This window comes from Oncorhynchus mykiss, unplaced genomic scaffold, assembly GCF_013265735.2.
Source record: "Oncorhynchus mykiss isolate Arlee unplaced genomic scaffold, USDA_OmykA_1.1 un_scaffold_239, whole genome shotgun sequence".
NCBI lineage: Eukaryota > Metazoa > Chordata > Actinopteri > Salmoniformes > Salmonidae > Oncorhynchus > Oncorhynchus mykiss.
The window spans coordinates 81096-102646 of NW_023493703.1; the positions used below are offsets into that span (position 1 = coordinate 81096).

The following is a 21551-nucleotide window of genomic DNA, read 5'->3' on the forward strand; positions in this document are numbered from 1 at the left end:
TGTTAACCACGGTGTCCTGACTCTCTTATTGTTAGAGTAGGGGTGTTAACCACGGTGTCCTGACTCTCTTATTGTTAGAGTAGGGGTGTTAACCCTGGTGTCCTGACTCTCTTATTGTTAGAGTAGGGGTGTTAACCACGGTGTCCTGACTCTCTTATTGTTAGAGTAGGGGTGTTAACCCTGGTGTCCTGACTCTCTTATTGTTAGAGTAGGGGTGTTAACCACGGTGTCCTGACTCTCTTATTGTTAGAGTAGGGGTGTTAACCACGGTGTCCTGACTCTCTTATTGTTAGAGTAGGGGTGTTAACCACGGTGTCCTGACTCTCTTATTGTTAGAGTAGGGGTGTTAACCACGGTGTCCTGACTCTCTTATTGTTAGAATAGGGGTGTTAACCACGGTGTCCTGACTCTCTTATTGTTAGAGTAGGGGTGTTAACCACGGTGTCCTGACTCTCTTATTGTTAGAGTAGGGGTGTTAACCACGGTGTCCTGACTCTCTTATTGTTAGAGTAGGGGTGTTAACCACGGTGTCCTGACTCTCTTATTGTTAGAGTAGGGGTGTTAACCACGGTGTCCTGACTCTCTTATTGTTAGAGTAGGGGTGTTAACCACGGTGTCCTGACTCTCTGTGGTCACTAAAGATCCCATGGCTCTTATTGTTAGAGTAGGGGTGTTAACCACGGTGTCCTGACTCTCTTATTGTTAGAGTAGGGGTGTTAACCCTGGTGTCCTGACTCTCTTATTGTTAGAGTAGGGATGTTAACCACGGTGTCCTAACTCTCTTATTGTTAGAGTAGGGGTGTTAACCACGGTGTCCTGACTCTCTTATTGTTAGAGTAGGGATGTTAACCCGTGGTGTCCTGACTCTCTTATCGGAAGAGTAGTGGTGTTAACCACGGTGTCCTGACTCTCTTATTGTTAGAGTAGGGGTGTAAACCTCGGTGTCCTGACTCTCTTAATGTTAGAGTAGGGGCGTTAACCACGGTGTCCTGACTCTCTTATTGTTAGAGTAGGGGTGTTAACCACGGTGTCCTGACTCTCTTATTGTTAGAGTAGGGGTGTTAACCACGGTGTCCTGACTCTCTTATTGTTAGAGTAGGGGTGTTAACCACGGTGTCCTGACTCTCTTATTGTTAGAGTAGGGGTGTTAACCCTGGTGTCCTGACTCTCTTATTGTTAGAGTAGGGGTGTTAACCACGGTGTCCTGACTCTCTTATTGTTAGAGTAGGGGTGTTAACCACGGTGTCCTGACTCTCTTATTGTTAGAGTAGGGGTGTTAACCACGGTGTCCTGACTCTCTTATTGTTAGAGTAGGGGTGTTAACCACGGTGTCCTGACTCTCTTATTGTTAGAATAGGGGTGTTAACCACGGTGTCCTGACTCTCTTATTGTTAGAGTAGGGGTGTTAACCACGGTGTCCTGACTCTCTTATTGTTAGAGTAGGGGTGTTAACCACGGTGTCCTGACTCTCTTATTGTTAGAGTAGGGGTGTTAACCACGGTGTCCTGACTCTCTTATTGTTAGAGTAGGGGTGTTAACCACGGTGTCCTGACTCTCTTATTGTTAGAGTAGGGGTGTTAACCACGGTGTCCTGACTCTCTGTGGTCACTAAAGATCCCATGGCTCTTATTGTTAGAGTAGGGGTGTTAACCACGGTGTCCTGACTCTCTTATTGTTAGAGTAGGGGTGTTAACCCTGGTGTCCTGACTCTCTTATTGTTAGAGTAGGGATGTTAACCACGGTGTCCTAACTCTCTTATTGTTAGAGTAGGGGTGTTAACCACGGTGTCCTGACTCTCTTATTGTTAGAGTAGGGATGTTAACCCGTGGTGTCCTGACTCTCTTATCGGAAGAGTAGTGGTGTTAACCACGGTGTCCTGACTCTCTTATTGTTAGAGTAGGGGTGTAAACCTCGGTGTCCTGACTCTCTTAATGTTAGAGTAGGGGCGTTAACCACGGTGTCCTGACTCTCTTATTGTTAGAGTAGGGGTGTTAACCACGGTGTCCTGACTCTCTTATTGTTAGAGTAGGGGTGTTAACCACGGTGTCCTGACTCTCTTATTGTTAGAGTAGGGGTGTTAACCACGGTGTCCTGACTCTCTTATTGTTAGAGTAGGGGCGTTAACCACGGTGTCCTGACCCTCTTATTGTTAGAGTAGGGGTGTTAACCACGGTGTCCTGACTCTCTTATTGTTAGAGTAGGGGTGTTAACCACGGTGTCCTGACTCTCTTATTGTTAGAGTAGGGGTGTTAACCACGGTGTCCTGACTCTCTTATTGTTAGAGTAGGGGTGTTAACCACGGTGTCCTGACTCTCTTATTGTTAGAGTAGGGGTGTTAACCACGGTGTCCTGACTCTCTTATTGTTAGAGTAGGGGTGTTAACCACGGTGTCCTGACTCTCTTATTGTTAGAGTAGGGGTGTTAACCACGGTGTCCTGACTCTCTTATTGTTAGAGTAGGGGTGTTAACCACGGTGTCCTGACTCTCTTATTGTTAGAGTAGGGGTGTTAACCACGGTGTCCTGACTCTCTGTGGTCACTAAAGATCCCATGGCTCTTATTGTTAGAGTAGGGGTGTTAACCACGGTGTCCTGACTCTCTTATTGTTAGAGTAGGGGTGTTAACCCTGGTGTCCTGACTCTCTTATTGTTAGAGTAGGGATGTTAACCACGGTGTCCTGACTCTCTTATTGTTAGAGTAGGGGTGTTAACCACGGTGTCCTGACTCTCTTATTGTTAGAGTAGGGGTGTTAACCACGGTGTCCTGACTCTCTTATTGTTAGAGTAGGGGTGTTAACCACGGTGTCCTGACTCTCTTATTGTTAGAGTAGGGGTGTTAACCCTGGTGTCCTGACTCTCTTATTGTTAGAGTAGGGGTGTTAACCACGGTGTCCTGACTCTCTTATTGTTAGAGTAGGGGTGTTAACCACGGTGTCCTGACTCTCTTATTGTTAGAGTAGGGGTGTTAACCACGGTGTCCTGACTCTCTTATTGTTAGAGTAGGGGTGTTAACCACGGTGTCCTGACTCTCTTATTGTTAGAGTAGGGGTGTTAACCACGGTGTCCTGACTCTCTGTGGTCACTAAAGATCCCATGGCTCTTATTGTTAGAGTAGGGATGTTAACCACGGTGTCCTGACTCTCTTATTGTTAGAGTAGGGGTGTTAACCACGGTGTCCTGACTCTCTTATTGTTAGAGTAGGGATGTTAACCCGTGGTGTCCTGACTCTCTTATCGGAAGAGTAGTGGTGTTAACCACGGTGTCCTGACTCTCTTATTGTTAGAGTAGGGGTGTTAACCACGGTGTCCTGACTCTCTTATTGTTAGAGTAGGGGCGTTAACCACGGTGTCCTGACTCTCTTATTGTTAGAGTAGGGATGTTAACCCGTGGTGTCCTGACTCTCTTATCGGAAGAGTAGTGGTGTTAACCACGGTGTCCTGACTCTCTTATTGTTAGAGTAGGGGTGTTAACCACGGTGTCCTGACTCTCTTATTGTTAGAGTAGGGGTGTTAACCACGGTGTCCTGACTCTCTTATTGTTAGAGTAGGGGTGTTAACCCTGGTGTCCTGACTCTCTTATTGTTAGAGTAGGGGTGTTAACCACGGTGTCCTGACTCTCTTATTGTTAGAGTAGGGGTGTTAACCACGGTGTCCTGACTCTCTTATTGTTAGAGTAGGGGTGTTAACCACGGTGTCCTGACCCTCTTATTGTTAGAGTAGGGGTGTTAACCACGGTGTCCTGACTCTCTTATTGTTAGAGTAGGGGTGTTAACCACGGTGTCCTGACTCTCTTATTGTTAGAGTAGGGGTGTTAACCACGGTGTCCTGACTCTCTTATTGTTAGAGTAGGGGTGTTAACCACGGTGTCCTGACTCTCTGTGGTCACTAAAGATCCCATGGCTCTTATTGTTAGAGTAGGGATGTTAACCACGGTGTCCTGACTCTCTTATTGTTAGAGTAGGGGTGTTAACCACGGTGTCCTGACTCTCTTATTGTTAGAGTAGGGATGTTAACCCGTGGTTTCCTGACTCTCTTATCGGAAGAGTAGTGGTGTTAACCACGGTGTCCTGACTCTCTTATTGTTAGAGTAGGGGTGTTAACCTCGGTGTCCTGACTCTCTTATTGTTAGAGTAGGGGTGTTAACCCTGGTGTCCTGACTCTCTTATTGTTAGAGTAGGGGTGTTAACCACGGTGTCCTGACTCTCTTATTGTTAGGGTAGGGGTGTTAACCACGGTGTCCTGACTCTCTTATTGTTAGAGTAGGGGTGTTAACCACGGTGTCCTGACTCTCTTATTGTTAGAGTAGGGGTGTTAACCACGGTGTCCTGACTCTCTTATTGTTAGAGTAGGGGTGTTAACCACGGTGTCCTGACTCTCTTATTGTTAGAGTAGGGGTGTTAACCACGGTGTCCTGACTCTCTTATTGTTAGAGTAGGGGTGTTAACCACGGTGTCCTGACTCTCTTATTGTTAGAGTAGGGGTGTTAACCCTGGTGTCCTGACTCTCTTATTGTTAGAGTAGGGGTGTTAACCACGGTGTCCTGACTCTCTTATTGTTAGAGTAGGGGTGTTAACCACGGTGTCCTGACTCTCTTATTGTTAGAGTAGGGGTGTTAACCACGGTGTCCTGACTCTCTTATTGTTAGAGTAGGGGTGTTAACCACGGTGTCCTGACTCTCTTATTGTTAGAGTAGGGGTGTTAACCACGGTGTCCTGACTCTCTTATTGTTAGAGTAGGGGTGTTAACCACGGTGTCCTGACTCTCTTATTGTTAGAGTAGGGGTGTTAACCACGGTGTCCTGACTCTCTTATTGTTAGAGTAGGGGTGTTAACCACGGTGTCCTGACTCTCTTATTGTTAGAGTAGGGGTGTTAACCACGGTGTCCTGACTCTCTTATTGTTAGAGTAGGGGTGTTAACCACGGTGTCCTGACTCTCTTATTGTTAGAGTAGTGGTGTTAACCACGGTGTCCTGACTCTCTTATTGTTAGAGTAGGGGTGTTAACCTCGGTGTCCTGACTCTCTTATTGTTAGAGTAGGGGTGTTAACCACGGTGTCCTGACTCTCTTATTGTTAGAGTAGGGGTGTTAACCACGGTGTCCTGACTCTCTTATTGTTAGAGTAGGGGTGTTAACCACGGTGTCCTGACTCTCTTATTGTTAGAGTAGGGGTGTTAACCACGGTGTCCTGACTCTCTTATTGTTAGAGTAGTGGTGTTAACCACGGTGTCCTGACTCTCTTATTGTTAGAGTAGGGGTGTTAACCTCGGTGTCCTGACTCTCTTATTGTTAGAGTAGGGGTGTTAACCACGGTGTCCTGACTCTCTTATTGTTAGAGTAGGGGTGTTAACCACGGTGTCCTGACTCTCTTATTGTTAGAGTAGGGGTGTTAACCACGGTGTCCTGACTCTCTTATTGTTAGAGTAGGGGTGTTAACCACGGTGTCCTGACTCTCTTATTGTTAGAGTAGGGGTGTTAACCACGGTGTCCTGACTCTCTTATTGTTAGAGTAGGGGTGTTAACCACGGTGTCCTGACACTCTGTGGTCACTAAAGATCCCATGGCTCTTATTGTTAGAGTAGGGGTGTTAACCACGGTGTCCTGACTCTCTTATTGTTAGAGTAGGGGTGTTAACCCTGGTGTCCTGACTCTCTTATTGTTAGAGTAGGGATGTTAACCACGGTGTCCTGACTCTCTTATTGTTAGAGTAGGGGTGTTAACCACGGTGTCCTGACTCTCTTATTGTTAGAGTAGGGGTGTTAACCACGGTGTCCTGACTCTCTTATTGTTAGAGTAGGGGTGTTAACCCTGGTGTCCTGACTCTCTTATTGTTAGAGTAGGGGTGTTAACCACGGCTTCCTCTGTGATACGTCCTGAGAACAACGTCCAGCGAACAGCAACACATTCCAAGCCACTGAATGATGGAGGGAAGCTTCAGGAAGCAGAAACAATAAACTGAAACAGAAAAGAAATCTGTCTCTGGTGAGACAACACACACACACACACACACACACACACACACACACACACACACACACACACACACACACACACACACATACACACACACACACACACACACAGATGCACACACACACACAGACCTCACCTTCACATCTGCCTCTGCCTTGCGATCAAAGGAGCGCTGTTCTTGAGGAGGACAACCAGATGGACTCTTAGCAGCAGCTAAAAGAAACACAGACAGTCAGTCAGTCAGTCAGTCAGACAGTCAGTCAGTCAGTCAGTCAGTTAGACAGTCAGTCAGTCAGTCAGTCAGTTAGACAGTCAGTCAGTTAGACAGTCAGTCAGTTAGACAGTCAGACAGTTAGACAGTTAGTCAGTCAGACAGTCAATCAGTCAGTCAGTTAGAAAGTCAGTCAGTCAGTCAGTTAGACAGTCAGTCAGTTAGACAGTCAGTCAGTCAGTCAGTTAGACAGTCAGTCAGTTAGACAGTCAGACAGTCAGTCAGTCAGTCAGTTAGACAGTCGGTCAGTTAGACAGTCGGTCAGTTAGACAGTTACTCAGTTAGACAGTCAGTCAGTCAGTTAGACAGTCGGTCAGTTAGTCAGTTAGTCAGTCAGTTAGAAAGTCAGTCAGTCAGTCAGTCAGTTAGAAAGTCAATCAGTCAGTCAGTTAGAAAGTCAGCCAGTCAGTCAGTCAGACAGTCTGTCAGTCAGTCAGTCAGTTAGAAAGTCAGTCAGTCAGTTAGAAAGTCAATCAGTCAGTCAGTCTGTCAGTCAGTCAGTTAGAAAGTCAATCAGTCAGTCAGTCAGACAGTCAGCAGTCAGTTAGAAAATCAGTCAGTCTGTTAGAAAGTCAGTCAGTCAGTTAAAAAGTCAGTCAGTCAGATAGAAAGTCAGTCAGTCAGTCAGTTAGAAAGTCAATCAGTTAGTCAGTTGGAAAGTCAGTTAGTCAGTCAGTTAGAAAGTCAGTCAGTTAGAAAGTCAGTCAGTTAGTTAGAAAATCAGTCAGTCAGATAAAAAGTTGGTCAGTCAGATAGAAAGTCAGTCAGTTAGTAAGTCAGTTAGAAAGTCAATCAGTCAGTCAGTTAGAAAGTCAGTCAGTCAGTTAGAAAGTCAGTCAAGTCAGTCAGTTAGATAGAAAGTCAGTCAGTTAGAAAGTAAATCAGTCAGTCAGTCAGTCAGTTAGAAAATCAGTCAGTCAGTTAGAAAGTCAGTCAGTCAGTTAGAAAGTCAGTCAGTCAGTCAGTTAGAAAGTCAGTCAGTCAGTCAGTTAGTAGGTCAGTCAGTTAAAAAGTCAGTCAGTCAGTTAGTAAGTCAGTCAGTTAAAAAGTCAGTCAGTCAGATAGAAAGTCAGTCAGTTAGACAGTCAGTCAGTCAGTCAGTTAGACAGTCAGTTAGTTAGAAAGTCAATCAGTCAGTCAGTTAGTCAGTTAGAAAGTCAGTCAGTCAGTCAGTTAGAAAGTCAGTCAGTCAGTCAGTTAGAAAGTCAGTCAGTCAGACAGTCAGTCAGTCAGTTACACAGTCAGTCAGTCAGTCAGTCAGTTAGAAAGTCAGTCAGTCAGTTAGAAAATCAGTCAGTCAGTTAGAAAGTCAGTCAGTCAGTCAGTTAGAAAGTCAGTCGGTCAGATAGAAAGTCAATCAGTCAGTCAGTTAGAAAGTCAATCAGTCAGTCAGTTAGAAAGTCAATCAGTCAGTCAGTTAGACAGTCAGTCAGTCAGTCAGTTAGACAGTCAGTCAGTCTGTCAGTTAGTTAGAAAGTCAATTAGTCAGTCAGTTAGTTAGTTAGAAAGTCAATCAGTCAGTCAGTTAGAAAGTCAGTCAGTCAGTTAGAAAGTCAGTCAAGTCAGTCAGTTAGTCAGTTAGTTAGAAAGTCAATCAGTCAGTCAGTTAGTCAGTTAGAAAGTCAATCAGTCAGTCAGTTAGAAAGTCAGTCAGTTAGAAAGTCAGTCAAGTCAGTCAGTCAGTCAGTCAGTTAGAAAGTCAGTTAAGTCAGTCAGTTAGTCAGTTAGTTAGAAAGTCAATCAGTCAGTCAGTTAGTCAGTTAGAAAGTCAATCAGTCAGTCAGTTAGACAGTCAGTCAGTCAGTCAGTTAGTTAGAAAGTCAATCAGTCAGATAGAAAGTCAGTCAGTCAGTTAGAAAGTCAGTCAGTCAGTCAGTTAGAAAGTCAGTCAGTCAGTCAGTTAGAAAGTCAGTCAGTCAGTCAGTCAGTTATAAAATCAGTCAGTCAGTTAGAAAGTCATTCAGTCAGTCAGTAAGAAAGTCAGTCAGTCATTTATAAAATCAGTCAGTCATTCAGTCAGTCAATTAGAAAGTCAGTCAGTTAGTAAGTCAGTCAGTTAGAAAGTCAGTCAGTCAGTCAGTCAGTCAGTTAGAAAGTCAGTCAGTCAGTCAGTCAGTTAGTAAGTCAGTCAGGTAGTAAGTCAATCAGTCAGTCAGTTAGAAAGTCAGTCAGTCAGTCAGTTACTAAGTCAATCAGTTAGAAAGTCAGTCAGTCAGTCAGTCAGTTAGTAAGTCAGTCAGTTAGAAAGTCAATCAGTCAGTCAGTTAGTCAGTTAGAAAGTCAATCAGTCAGTCAGTTAGAAAGTCAGTCAGTTAGAAAGTCAGTCAAGTCAGTCATTCAGTCAGTCAATTAGAAAGTCAGTCAGTTAGTAAGTCAGTCAGTTAGAAAGTCAGTCAGTCAGTCAGTCAGTCAGTTAGAAAGTCAGTCAGTCAGTCAGTCAGTTAGTAAGTCAGTCAGTTAGTAAGTCAATCAGTCAGTCAGTTAGAAAGTCAGTCAGTCAGTCAGTTACTAAGTCAATCAGTTAGAAAGTCAGTCAGTCAGTTAGACAGTCAGTTAGTTAGAAAGTCAATCAGTCAGTCAGTTAGTCAGTTAGAAAGTCAGTCAGTCAGTCAGTTAGAAAGTCAGTCAGTCAGTCAGTTAGAAAGTCAGTCAGTCAGACAGTCAGTCAGTCAGTTACACAGTCAGTCAGTCAGTTAGAAAGTCAGTCAGTCAGTTAGAAAATCAGTCAGTCAGTTAGAAAGTCAGTCAGTCAGTCAGTTAGAAAGTCAGTCAGTCAGATAGAAAGTCAATCAGTCAGTCAGTTAGAAAGTCAATCAGTCAGTCAGTTAGAAAGTCAGTCAGTCAGTTAGAAAGTCAGTCAGTCAGTTAGAAAGTCAGTCAAGTCAGTCAGTTAGTCAGTTAGAAAGTCAATCAGTCAGTCAGTTAGACAGTCAGTCAGTCAGTCAGTTAGACAGTCAGTCAGTCTGTCAGTTAGTTAGAAAGTCAATTAGTCAGTCAGTTAGTTAGTTAGAAAGTCAATCAGTCAGTCAGTTAGAAAGTCAGTCAGTCAGTTAGAAAGTCAGTCAAGTCAGTCAGTTAGTCAGTTAGTTAGAAAGTCAATCAGTCAGTCAGTTAGTCAGTTAGAAAGTCAATCAGTCAGTCAGTTAGAAAGTCAGTCAGTTAGAAAGTCAGTCAAGTCAGTCAGTCAGTCAGTCAGTTAGAAAGTCAGTTAAGTCAGTCAGTTAGTCAGTCAGTTAGTCAGTTAGAAAGTCAATCAGTCAGTCAGTTAGACAGTCAGTCAGTCAGTCAGTTAGTTAGAAAGTCAATCAGTCAGATAGAAAGTCAGTCAGTCAGTTAGAAAGTCAGTCAGTCAGTCAGTTAGAAAGTCAGTCAGTTAGAAAGTCAGTCAGTCAGTCAGTCAGTTATAAAATCAGTCAGTCAGTTCGAAAGTCATTCAGTCAGTCAGTAAGAAAGTCAGTCAGTCATTTATAAAATCAGTCAGTCATTCAGTCAGTCAATTAGAAAGTCAGTCAGTTAGTAAGTCAGTCAGTTAGAAAGTCAGTCAGTCAGTCAGTCAGTCAGTTAGAAAGTCAGTCAGTCAGTCAGTCAGTTAGTAAGTCAGTCAGGTAGTAAGTCAATCAGTCAGTCAGTTAGAAAGTCAGTCAGTCAGTCAGTTACTAAGTCAATCAGTTAGAAAGTCAGTCAGTCAGTCAGTCAGTTAGTAAGTCAGTCAGTTAGAAAGTCAATCAGTCAGTCAGTTAGTCAGTTAGAAAGTCAATCAGTCAGTCAGTTAGAAAGTCAGTCAGTTAGAAAGTCAGTCAAGTCAGTCATTCAGTCAGTCAATTAGAAAGTCAGTCAGTTAGTAAGTCAGTCAGTTAGAAAGTCAGTCAGTCAGTCAGTCAGTCAGTTAGAAAGTCAGTCAGTCAGTCAGTCAGTTAGTAAGTCAGTCAGTTAGTAAGTCAATCAGTCAGTCAGTTAGAAAGTCAGTCAGTCAGTCAGTTACTAAGTCAATCAGTTAGAAAGTCAGTCAGTCAGTCAGTCAGTTAGTAAGTCAATCAGTCAGTCAGTTAGAAAGTCAGTCAGTCAGTCAGTTACTAAGTCAATCAGTTAGAAAGTCAGTCAGTCAGTCAGTCAGTTAGTAAGTCAGTCAGTTAGAAAGTCAATCAGTCAGTCAGTTAGTCAGTTAGAAAGTCAATCAGTCAGTCAGTTAGAAAGTCAGTCAGTTAGAAAGTCAGTCAAGTCAGTCAGTCAGTCAGTCAGTTAGAAAGTCAGTCAAGTCAGTCAGTTAGTCAGTTAGTTAGAAAGTCAATCAGTCAGTCAGTTAGTCAGTTAGAAAGTCAATCAGTCAGTCAGTTAGACAGTCAGTCAGTCAGTCAGTTAGTTAGAAAGTCAATCAGTCAGATAGAAAGTCAGTCAGTCAGTTAGAAAGTCAGTCAGTCAGTCAGTTAGAAAGTCAGTCAGTCAGTCAGTTAGAAAGTCAGTCACTCAGTCAGAAAGTTATAAAATCAGTCAGTCAGTTAGAAAGTCATTCAGTCAGTCAGTAAGAAAGTCAGTCAGTCAGTTATAAAATCAGTCAGTCATTCAGTCAGTCAATTAGAAAGTCAGTCAGTTAGTAAGTCAGTCAGTTAGAAAGTCAGTCAGTCAGTCAGTCAGTCAGTTAGAAATTCAGTCAGTCAGTCAGTCAGTTAGTAAGTCAGTCAGTTAGTAAGTCAATCAGTCAGTCAGTTAGAAAGTCAGTCAGTCAGTCAGTTACTAAGTCAATCAGTTAGAAAGTCAGTCAGTCAGTCAGTCAGTTAGTAAGTCAGTCAGTTAGAAAGTCAATCAGTCAGTCAGTTAGAAAGTCAGTCAGTTAGAAAGTCAGTCAGTCAGTTAGAAAGTCAGTCAGTTAGAAAGTCAATCAGTCAGTCAGTCAGACAGTCAGTTAGAAAGTCAGTCAGTCAGTTAGAAAGTCAGTCAGACAGTTAGAAAGTCAGTCAGTTAGAAAGTCAGTCAGTCAGTTAGAAAGTCAGTCAGTCAGTCAGTCATTTAGTCAGTCAGTCAGTCAGTTAGAAAGTCAGTTAGTAAGTCAGTCAATTAGAAAGTCAGTCAGTCATTTAGTCAGTCAGTCAGTCAGTTAGTTCGAAAGTCATTCAGTCAGTCAGTCAGTTAGAAAATCAGTTAGTCAGTCAGTTAGAAAGTCAGTCAGTCAGTTAGTTAGAAAGTCATTCAGTCAGTCAGTCAGTTAGTCAGTTCGCTCCACAGACCTGGACTGGTCCTGTTACTATTATTATAGTTGTTATTAATATTACAGTAATATTATTCTGGGTACCTGCTGCCTGCTCCACAGACCTGGACTGGTCCTGTTACTATTATTATAGTTGTTATTAATATTACAGTAATATTATTCTGGGTACCTGCTGCCTGCTCCACAGACATGGACTGGTCCTGTTACTATTATTATAGTTGTTATTAATATTACAGTAATATTATTCTGGGTACCTGCTGCCTGCTCCACAGACCTGGACTGGTCCTGTTACTATTATTATAGTTGTTATTAATATTACAGTAATATTATTCTGGGTACCTGCTGCCTGCTCCACAGACCTGGACTGGTCCTGTTACTATTATTATAGTTGTTATTCATATTACAGTAATATTATTCTGGGTACCTGCTGCCTGCTCCACAGACCTGGACTGGTCCTGTTACTATTATTATAGTTGTTATTAATATTACAGTAATATTATTCTGGTTACCTGCTGCCTGCTCCACAGACCTGGACTGGTCCTGTTACTATTATTATAGTTGTTATTAATATTACAGTAATATTATTCTGGTTACCTGCTGCCTGCTCCACAGACCTGGACTGGTCCTGTTACTATTATTATAGTTGTTATTAATATTACAGTAATATTATTCTGGGTACCTGCTGCCTGCTCCACAGACCTGGACTGGTCCTGTTACTATTATTATAGTTGTTATTAATATTACAGTAATATTATTCTGGGTACCTGCTGCCTGCTCCACAGACTTGGACTGCTCCAACAGATGCTCCTTTGCCTTTATTGACTGGGACATCACTGTGGCTAGGAGCTAAACATAAACACACACATGTACAAGAGCTTAGTCAATCTGTGAATCAGAGTTGAAGAACAAGTTAGCACAAACACACACCTAAAACACACACACACTCCTGAAACACACACACACACACTTGTGAAACACACACACACACACACACACACACACACACACACACACACACACACACACACACACACACACACACACACACACAAGCCTGAAACACACACACACCAGAGACAGGCTTAGTTCCTCTGTCAATCAGAGGAAGACTGACACCCACCTTGACTCCCTCCGACTGCGCGTGGAGCCCGGGAGCGTTGAGGCCGTGTGTGTTCAGGCTGCTAGCTGGCGTGTTAGTAGCGTGTGCTGTGGCAGGCGGAGGAGGCGTATTCAGGGCGTGTTGTGTATTTCCAGAACTCTGGACGCTGCCGAGGGAACGAACGCTACCCAGACTACCCACACTGCTGCTACGGTCACCACCTACACAAATCCACAAATGTACATACACACACGCACGCACGCACGCACACACGCAAACACACACACACACACACACACACACACACACACACACACACACACACACACACACACACACACGCACACACACACACACACACACACACGCACACACACACACACACACACAGGTTTAGATATAATGTGGTGTTCCTCAGGGTTCTAGTCTAGGAACAGATAGACAGAATGTGGTGTTCCTCAGGGTTCTATTCTAGGAATAGATAGATAGAATGTGGTGTTCCTCAGGGTTCTAGTCTAGGAATAGATAGATAGAATGTGGTGTTCCTCAGGGTTCTATTCTAGGAATAGATAGAATGTGGTGTTCGTCAGGGTTCTACTCTAGGAATAGATAGATAGAATGTGGTGTTCCTCAGGGTTCTATTATAGGAATAGATAGAATGTGGTTTTCGTCAGGGTTCTATTCTAGGAATAGATAGAATGTGGTGTTCGTCAGGGTTCTATTCTAGGAATAGATAGAATGTGGTGTTCATCAGGGTTCTATTCTAGGAATAGATAGATAGAATGTGGTGTTCCTCAGGGTTCTATTCTAGGAATAGATAGATAGAATGTGGTGTTCCTCAGGGTTCTATTCTAGGAATAGATAGAATGTGGTGTTCCTCATGGTTCTATTCTAGGAATAGATAGAATGTGGTGTTCCTCAGGGTTCTAGTCTAGGACCTCCTCTTATTTCTGATAGTAATAATGATATGATCAACGTCATCTATTATGCACACAGGCACAGAAACACAGGGCCTTCAGAAAGTATTCACACCCCTTGACTTCCTCCACATTGTGTTTTGTTTCAGCCTGATTTTTAAATGGATGACATCATTTTTGTTTATCTTTTTTTTTTTACCCCCTTTTCTTCCCAATTGTGATATTTTCTCATCACTCATCGCAGGCTCTGGAGAAGCGAATGTCGAGTCATGCGTCCTCTGAAACATGACCCGCCAAACCGCGCTTCTTAACACCCGCCCACTTAACACAGATGCCAGCTGCACCAATATGTCGGAGGAAACACCGTTCAATTGACGACTGGAGTCAGCCTGCAAGCACCTGGCCCGCCACAAGGAGTCGCTAGAGCGCAATGAGCCAAGTAAAGCCCCCCCCGACACCCCAAAAAAGCAGACATTGAATATCCCTTTGAGGTATTAATTACATTTTGGATGGTGTGTCAATACACACAGTCACTACAAAGATACAGGCGTCCTTCCTAACTCAGTTGCCGGAGAGGAAGGAAACCGCTCAGGGATTTCATCATGAGGCCAATGGTGACTTTAAAACAGTTACAGTTACAGTGATAGAAAACTGAGGATGGGTCAACAACATTGTAGTTACTCCACAATACTAACCTGATTGACAGAGTGAAAAGACGGAAGCCTGTACAAAATAAAAAACATTCCAAAATATGCATCCTGTTTAAACAGGAAGCACGAAAGTAATACTGAAAAAAATGTGGCAAGGAAATTCACGTTTTGTCCTGAATACAGAGTGTTTGGAGCGAATTCAAAACACGTCACATGCTGATCTGTTTCACCTGTCCTTGTGATTGTCTCCACCCCCCTCCAGGTGTCGCCCATCTTTCCCATTATCCCCTGGGTATTCATACCTGTGTTCTCTGTTTGTCCGTTGCCAGTTTGTCTTGTTTGTCAACTCAACCAGCGTTTTTGTCTCAGCTCCTGCTTCCCCCCCAGTCTATCTTTTTCTCGTTCTCCTGGTTTTGACACTTGCCTGTCCTGTCTCTGAACCCGCCTGCCTGACCACTCTGCTTGCCCCTGACTCGACCCTGAGCCTACCTGCCGTCCTGTACCTTTCCCCCACTACTCTGGTTATCGACCCCTGCCTGCCTTGACCTGTCGTTTGCCTGCCCTGTTGCTGTAATAAACATTGTTACTCCGACACAGTCTGCATCTGGGTCTTACCTTCGAACCTGATAATACAACGCATTACTGAGTTTCACTCTCCATATTTTCAAGCATAGGTGGTGGCTGCATCATGTTATGGGTATGCTTGTAATCGTTAAGGACTGGGGAGTTTTTCAGGATGAAAAAGAAACGTAATGGAACTAAGCACAGGTATCCGAAACACGTCAGAGTTTTTAAACTTGGTTTCCATTGACCATGCCATATAAATAGGCAGGTAGCATAGCGGTTAGAGCATTGGGCCAGTAACCTAGTGGTTAGAGCATTGGGCCAGTAACCTAGTGGTTAGAGCATTGGGCCAGTAACCTAGTGGTTAGAGCATTGGGCCAGTAACCGTAAGGTTGCAAGATTGAATCCCCGAGCTGACGAGGTAAAAATCTGTCATTCTACCCCTGATCAAGGCATTTAACCCACTGTCCTCCGGTAGGCCGTCATTGTGAATAAAAATTTGTTCTTAACCGACTTGCCTAGTTAAATAAAGGTAAAAAATAAATAAAGGTGTTTTAATGAATTATATGAAGAGTGCCTTGGTCCTCCATTCGTTTTGAACACATGGTTAAGACTGATTTCCACCAGACAAAGGGAGAGGAATTCACCTTTCAGCAGGACAACAGCCTAAAACACAAGGCCAAATCTACACTGGAGTTGCTTACCAAGAAGACAGTGAATGTTCCTGAGTTGCAGGTTTTGACTTAAATCTGCTTGAAAATATATGGCAAGACTTGAAAATGGTTGTCTAGCAATGATCAACAACCAATTTGACAGAGTTTAAAGAATGTTGAACATAATAATGGGCAGATGTTGTACAATGCAGGTGTGCAAAGCGCTTAGAGATTTACCCAGAGAGACTCACAGCTGTAATCGCTGTCAAAGGTGATTCTAACCAGTATTGACTCAGGGTCTTACCCAGAAAGACTCACAGTATTGACATCAGGGTCTTACCCAGGAAGACTCACAGTATTGACTCAGGGTCTTACCCAGAAAGACTCACAGTATTGACATCAGGGTCTTACCCAGAAAGACTCACAGTATTGACTCAGGGTCTTACCCCAGAAAGACTCACAGTATTGACTAAGGGTCTTACCCAGAAAGACTCACAGTATTGACATCAGGGTCTTACCCAGAAAGACTCACAGTATTGACTCAGGGTCTTACCCAGAAAGACTCACAGTATTGACTCAGGGTCTTACCCAGAAAGACTCACAGTATTGACTCAGGGGTGTGAACACATTTGTAAATGAGAAATTTCTGTATTTTATGTTGAATAATACTTTGTAATTATGGGGTATTGTGTGTAGATGGGTGAGAAAACACATATTTAATCCATTCTGAATTCAGGCTGTAACAACAAATATGTGGAATAAGACAAAAGGGGTTTGAATACTTTCTGATGGCACCATATTCCATTATACATATGTTCAAATATTGACTTATATTTATAAATGAACTATATCAATGAAGTATATTAATGAACTATATCAATGAACTATATTAATGAACTATATCAATGAACTATATTAGGTATATTAATTAACTATATTAATGAACTATATTAATGAACTATATCAATGAACTATATTAGGTATATTAATTAACTATATTAATGAACTATATAAATGAACTATATCAATGAACTATATTAATGAACTATATCAATGAACTATATTAATGAACTATATCAATGAACTATATTAATGAACTATATCAATGAACTATATTAATGAACTATATCAATGAACTATATTAATGAACTATATCAATGAACTATATTAATGAACTATATCAATTAACTATATTAATGAACTATATCAATTAACTATATTAATGAACTATATCAATTAACTATATTAATGAACTATATCAATTAACTATATTAATAAACTATATCAATTAACTATATTAATGAACTATATCAATTAACTATATTAATGGACTATATTAATAAACTATATTAATGAACTATATCAATTAACTATATTAATGGACTATATTAATAAACTATATTAATGAACTATATCAATTAACTATATTAACTATATCAATTAACTATATTAATGAACTATATTAATGAACTATATCAATTAACTATATTAATGAACTATATCAATTAACTATATTAATGGACTATATTAATAAACTATATTAATGAACTATATCAATTAACTATATTAATGAACTATATCAATTAACTATATTAATTAACAATATTAATTGACTATATTAACTATATTAATGACCTATATTAATTAACAATATTAATTGACTATATTAACTATATTAATGAATATATTTATATTCATATTCTATATTTATTAACTATATTAACTAACTATATTAATTAACTATATTAATTTACTATATTAACTATATTAATTTACTATATTAACTATATTAATTAACTATATTAACTATATGAATTAACTATATTAACTATATTAATGGACTATATTAATTAACTATATTAACTATATTAATGGACTATATTAATTAACTATATTAACTATATTAATTAACTATATTAATTAACTATATTAACTATATTAACTAACTATATTAACTATATTAATTAACTATATTAACTATATTAACTATATTAACTAACTATATTAACTATATTAACTATATTAATGGACTATATTAATTAACTATATTAACTATATTAATGGACTATATTAATTAACTATATTAACTATATTAATTAACTATATTAACTATATTAACTAACTATATTAACTATATTAATGAATATATTTATATTCATATTCTATATTTATTAACTATATTAACTAACTATACTAATTAACTATATTAACTATATTAATTAACTATATTAACTATATTAATGGACTATATTAATTAACTATATTAACTATATTAATGGACTATATTAATTAACTATATTAACTAACTATATTAACTAACTATATTAATTAACTATATTAATTAACTATATTAACTATATTAACTATATTAACTATATTAACTATATTAACTATATTAATTAACTATATTAACTATATTAACTATATTAATTAACTATATTAACTATATTAACTATATTAATTAACTATATTAACTATATTAACTATATTAATTAACTATATTAACTATATTAACTATATTAATTAACTATATTAATTTACTATATTAATTAACTATATTAACTATATTAATTAACTATATTAACTATATTAACTATATTAATTAACTATATTAACTAACTATATTAACTATATTAATGGACTATATTAACTAACTATATTAACTATATTAACTATATTAACTAACTATATTAACTATATTAACTATATTAACTAACTATATTAACTATATTAACTATATTAACTAACTATATTAATTAACTATATTAACTATATTAATGGACTATATTAATTAACTATATTAACTATATTAATTAACTATATGAATGACCTATATTAATTAATAACACACACAACTGCACACATGCACACTCACACCAATACACCTACCAATACACAAACACAACAACACACCCTCGGAATTGTTAGTTAGATTACTTGTTATTACTGCATTGTCGGAACTAGAAGCACAAGCATTTCGCTACACTCGCATTAACATCTGCTAACCATGTGTATGTGACAAATAAAATTTGATTTGATTTGATTTGATTTGATTTTACCTGCGAGGGGCTTCCGGAGAACCCAGACATCCTCGCTGGAGCCGCCCTGCTGGCCAAGTGTGGGAGAGCCGTGGGGACTGGACTCAGAGCCCCGAGAACCTGACACACACACACACACACACACAAAAACACATGGACACACACAAACACACACACACAAACAAACAAAGACACTGCGATCAACCCCTTCATCACCACTTTACCCTGCTGACACACTACCCCTTATTACCCTGCTGACACACTACCCCTTATTACCCTGCTGACACACTACCCCTTATTACCCCTTAATACCCTGCTGACACACTACCCCTTATTACCCTGCTGACACACTACCCCTTATTACCCTGCTGACACACTACCACTTATTACCCCTTAATACCCTGCTGACACACTACCCCTTATTACCCTGCTGACACACTACCCCTTATTACCCTGCTGACACACTACCCCTTATTACCCTGCTGACACACTACCCCTTATTACCCTGCTGACACACTACCCCTTATTACCCTGCTGACACACTACCCCTTATTACCCCTTATTACCCTGCTGACACACTACCCCTTATTACCCTGCTGACACACTACCACTTATTACCCCTTAATACCCTGCTGACACACTACCCCTTATTACCCTGCTGACACACTACCCCTTATTACCCCTTAATACCCTGCTGACACACTACCCCTTATTACCCTGCTGACACACTACCCCTTATTACCCTGCTGACACACTACCCCTTATTACCCCTTAATACCCTGCTGACACACTACCCCTTATTACCCTGCTGACACACTACCCCTTATTACCCTGCTGACACACTACCCCTTATTACCCCTTAATACCCTGCTGACACACTACCCCTTATTACCCTGCTGACACACTACCCCTTATTACCCTGCTGACACACTACCACTTATTACCCCTTAATACCCTGCTGACACACTACCCCTTATTACCCTGCTGACACACTACCCCTTATTACCCTGCTGACACACTACCCCTTATTACCCTGCTGACACACTACCCCTTATTACCCTGCTGACACACTACCCCTTATTACCCTGCTGACACACTACCCCTTATTACCCCTTATTACCCTGCTGACACACTACCCCTTATTACCCTGCTGACACACTACCACTTATTACCCCTTAATACCCTGCTGACACACTACCCCTTATTACCCTGCTGACACACTACCCCTTATTACCCCTTAATACCCTGCTGACACACTACCCCTTATTACCCTGCTGACACACTACCCCTTATTACCCTGCTGACACACTACCCCTTATTACCCCTTAATACCCTGCTGACACACTACCCCTTATTACCCTGCTGACACACTACCCCTTATTACCCCTTATTACCCTGCTGACACACTACCCCTTATTACCCCTTATTACCCTGCTGACACACTACCCCTTATTACCCTGCTGACACACTACCACTTATTACCCCTTAATACCCTGCTGACACACTACCCCTTATTACCCTGCTGACACACTACCCCTTATTACCCCTTAATACCCTGCTGACACACTACCCCTTAATACCCTGCTGACACACTACCCCTTATTACCCCTTATTACCCTGCTGACACACTACTACCACTTATTACCCCTTAATACCCTGCTGACACACTACCCCTTAATACCCTGCTGACACACTACCCCTTATTACCCCTTATTACCCTGCTGACACTACCCCTTATTACCCCTTATTACCCTGCTGACACACTACCCCTTATTACCCTGCTGACACACTACCCCTTATTACCCCTTATTACCCTGCTGACACACTACCCCTTATTACCCTGCTGACACACTACCCCTTATTACCCCTTATTACCCTGCTGACACACTACCCCTTATTACCCCTTAATACCCTGCTGACACACTACCCCTTATTACCCTGCTGACACACTACCCCTTATTACCCCTTAATACCCTGCTGACACACTACCCCTTATTACCCTGCTGACACACTACCCCTTATTACCCCTTATTACCCTGCTGACACACTACTACCCCTTATTACCCTGCTGACACACAACCCCTTATTACCCCGTATTACCCTGCTGACACACTACCCCTTATTACCCTGCTGACACACTACCCCTTATTACCCCTTAATACCCTGCTGACACACTACCCCTTATTACCCTGCTGACACTACCCCTTATTACCCCTTATTACCCTGCTGACACACTACCCCTTATTACCCTGCTGACACACTACCCCTTATTACCCCTTATTACCCTGCTGACACACTACCCCTTATTACCCTGCTGACACACTACCCCTTATTACCCCTTATTACCCTGCTGACACACTACCCCTTATTACCCCTTAATACCCTGCTGACACACTACCCCTTATTACCCTGCTGACACACTACCCCTTATTACCCCTTAATACCCTGCTGACACACTACCCCTTATTACCCTGCTGACACACTACCCCTTATTACCCCTTATTACCCTGCTGACACACTACTACCCCTTATTACCCTGCTGACACACAACCCCTTATTACCCCGTATTACCCTGCTGACACACTACCCCTTATTACCCTGCTGACACACTACCCCTTATTACCCCTTAATACCCTGCTGACACACTACCCCTTATTACCCTGCTGACACACTACCCCTTATTACCCCTTATTACCCTGCTGACACACTACTACCCCTTATTACCCTGCTGACACACAACCCCTTATTACCCCGTATTACCCTGCTGACACACTACCCCTTATTACCCTGCTGACACACTACCCCTTATTACCCCTTATTACCCTGCTGACACACTACCCCTTATTACCCTGCTGACACACTACCCCTTATTACCCTGCTAACAAACTACCCCTTATTACCCTGCTAACAAACTACCCCTTATTACCCTGCTGACACACTAACCCTTATTACCCCTTATTACCCTGCTGACACACTACCCCTTATTACCCTGCTGACACACTACCCCTTATTACCCTGCTGACACACTACCCCTTATTACCCTGCTGACACACTACCCCTTATTACCACTTATCACCCCTTATTACCCTGCTGACACAATACACAACCACAAACCCCATCTACACACCACCTACACACCACCATACAACCTCATCTACACACCAACCATACAACCCCACATTAACCCAT

The 21551-nt window shown here is 41.3% G+C and overlaps 1 protein-coding gene across 1 annotated transcript in view; it reads right to left on the minus strand.

Moving 5' to 3' along the window:
- LOC118948700 (caskin-1-like) overlaps positions 1–21551 on the minus strand; it is a 145234-nt gene that overhangs the window by 43720 nt on the left and 79963 nt on the right. The window contains exons 11-14 of the mRNA XM_036973371.1: positions 18384–18482; positions 12562–12761; positions 12206–12287; positions 6104–6180 (exon numbers count right to left, since the gene is read on the minus strand). Of these exons, the coding sequence (XP_036829266.1) occupies positions 6104–6180; positions 12206–12287; positions 12562–12761; positions 18384–18482 (458 nt within the window). The remainder of the gene's footprint in view (positions 1–6103; positions 6181–12205; positions 12288–12561; positions 12762–18383; positions 18483–21551) is intronic.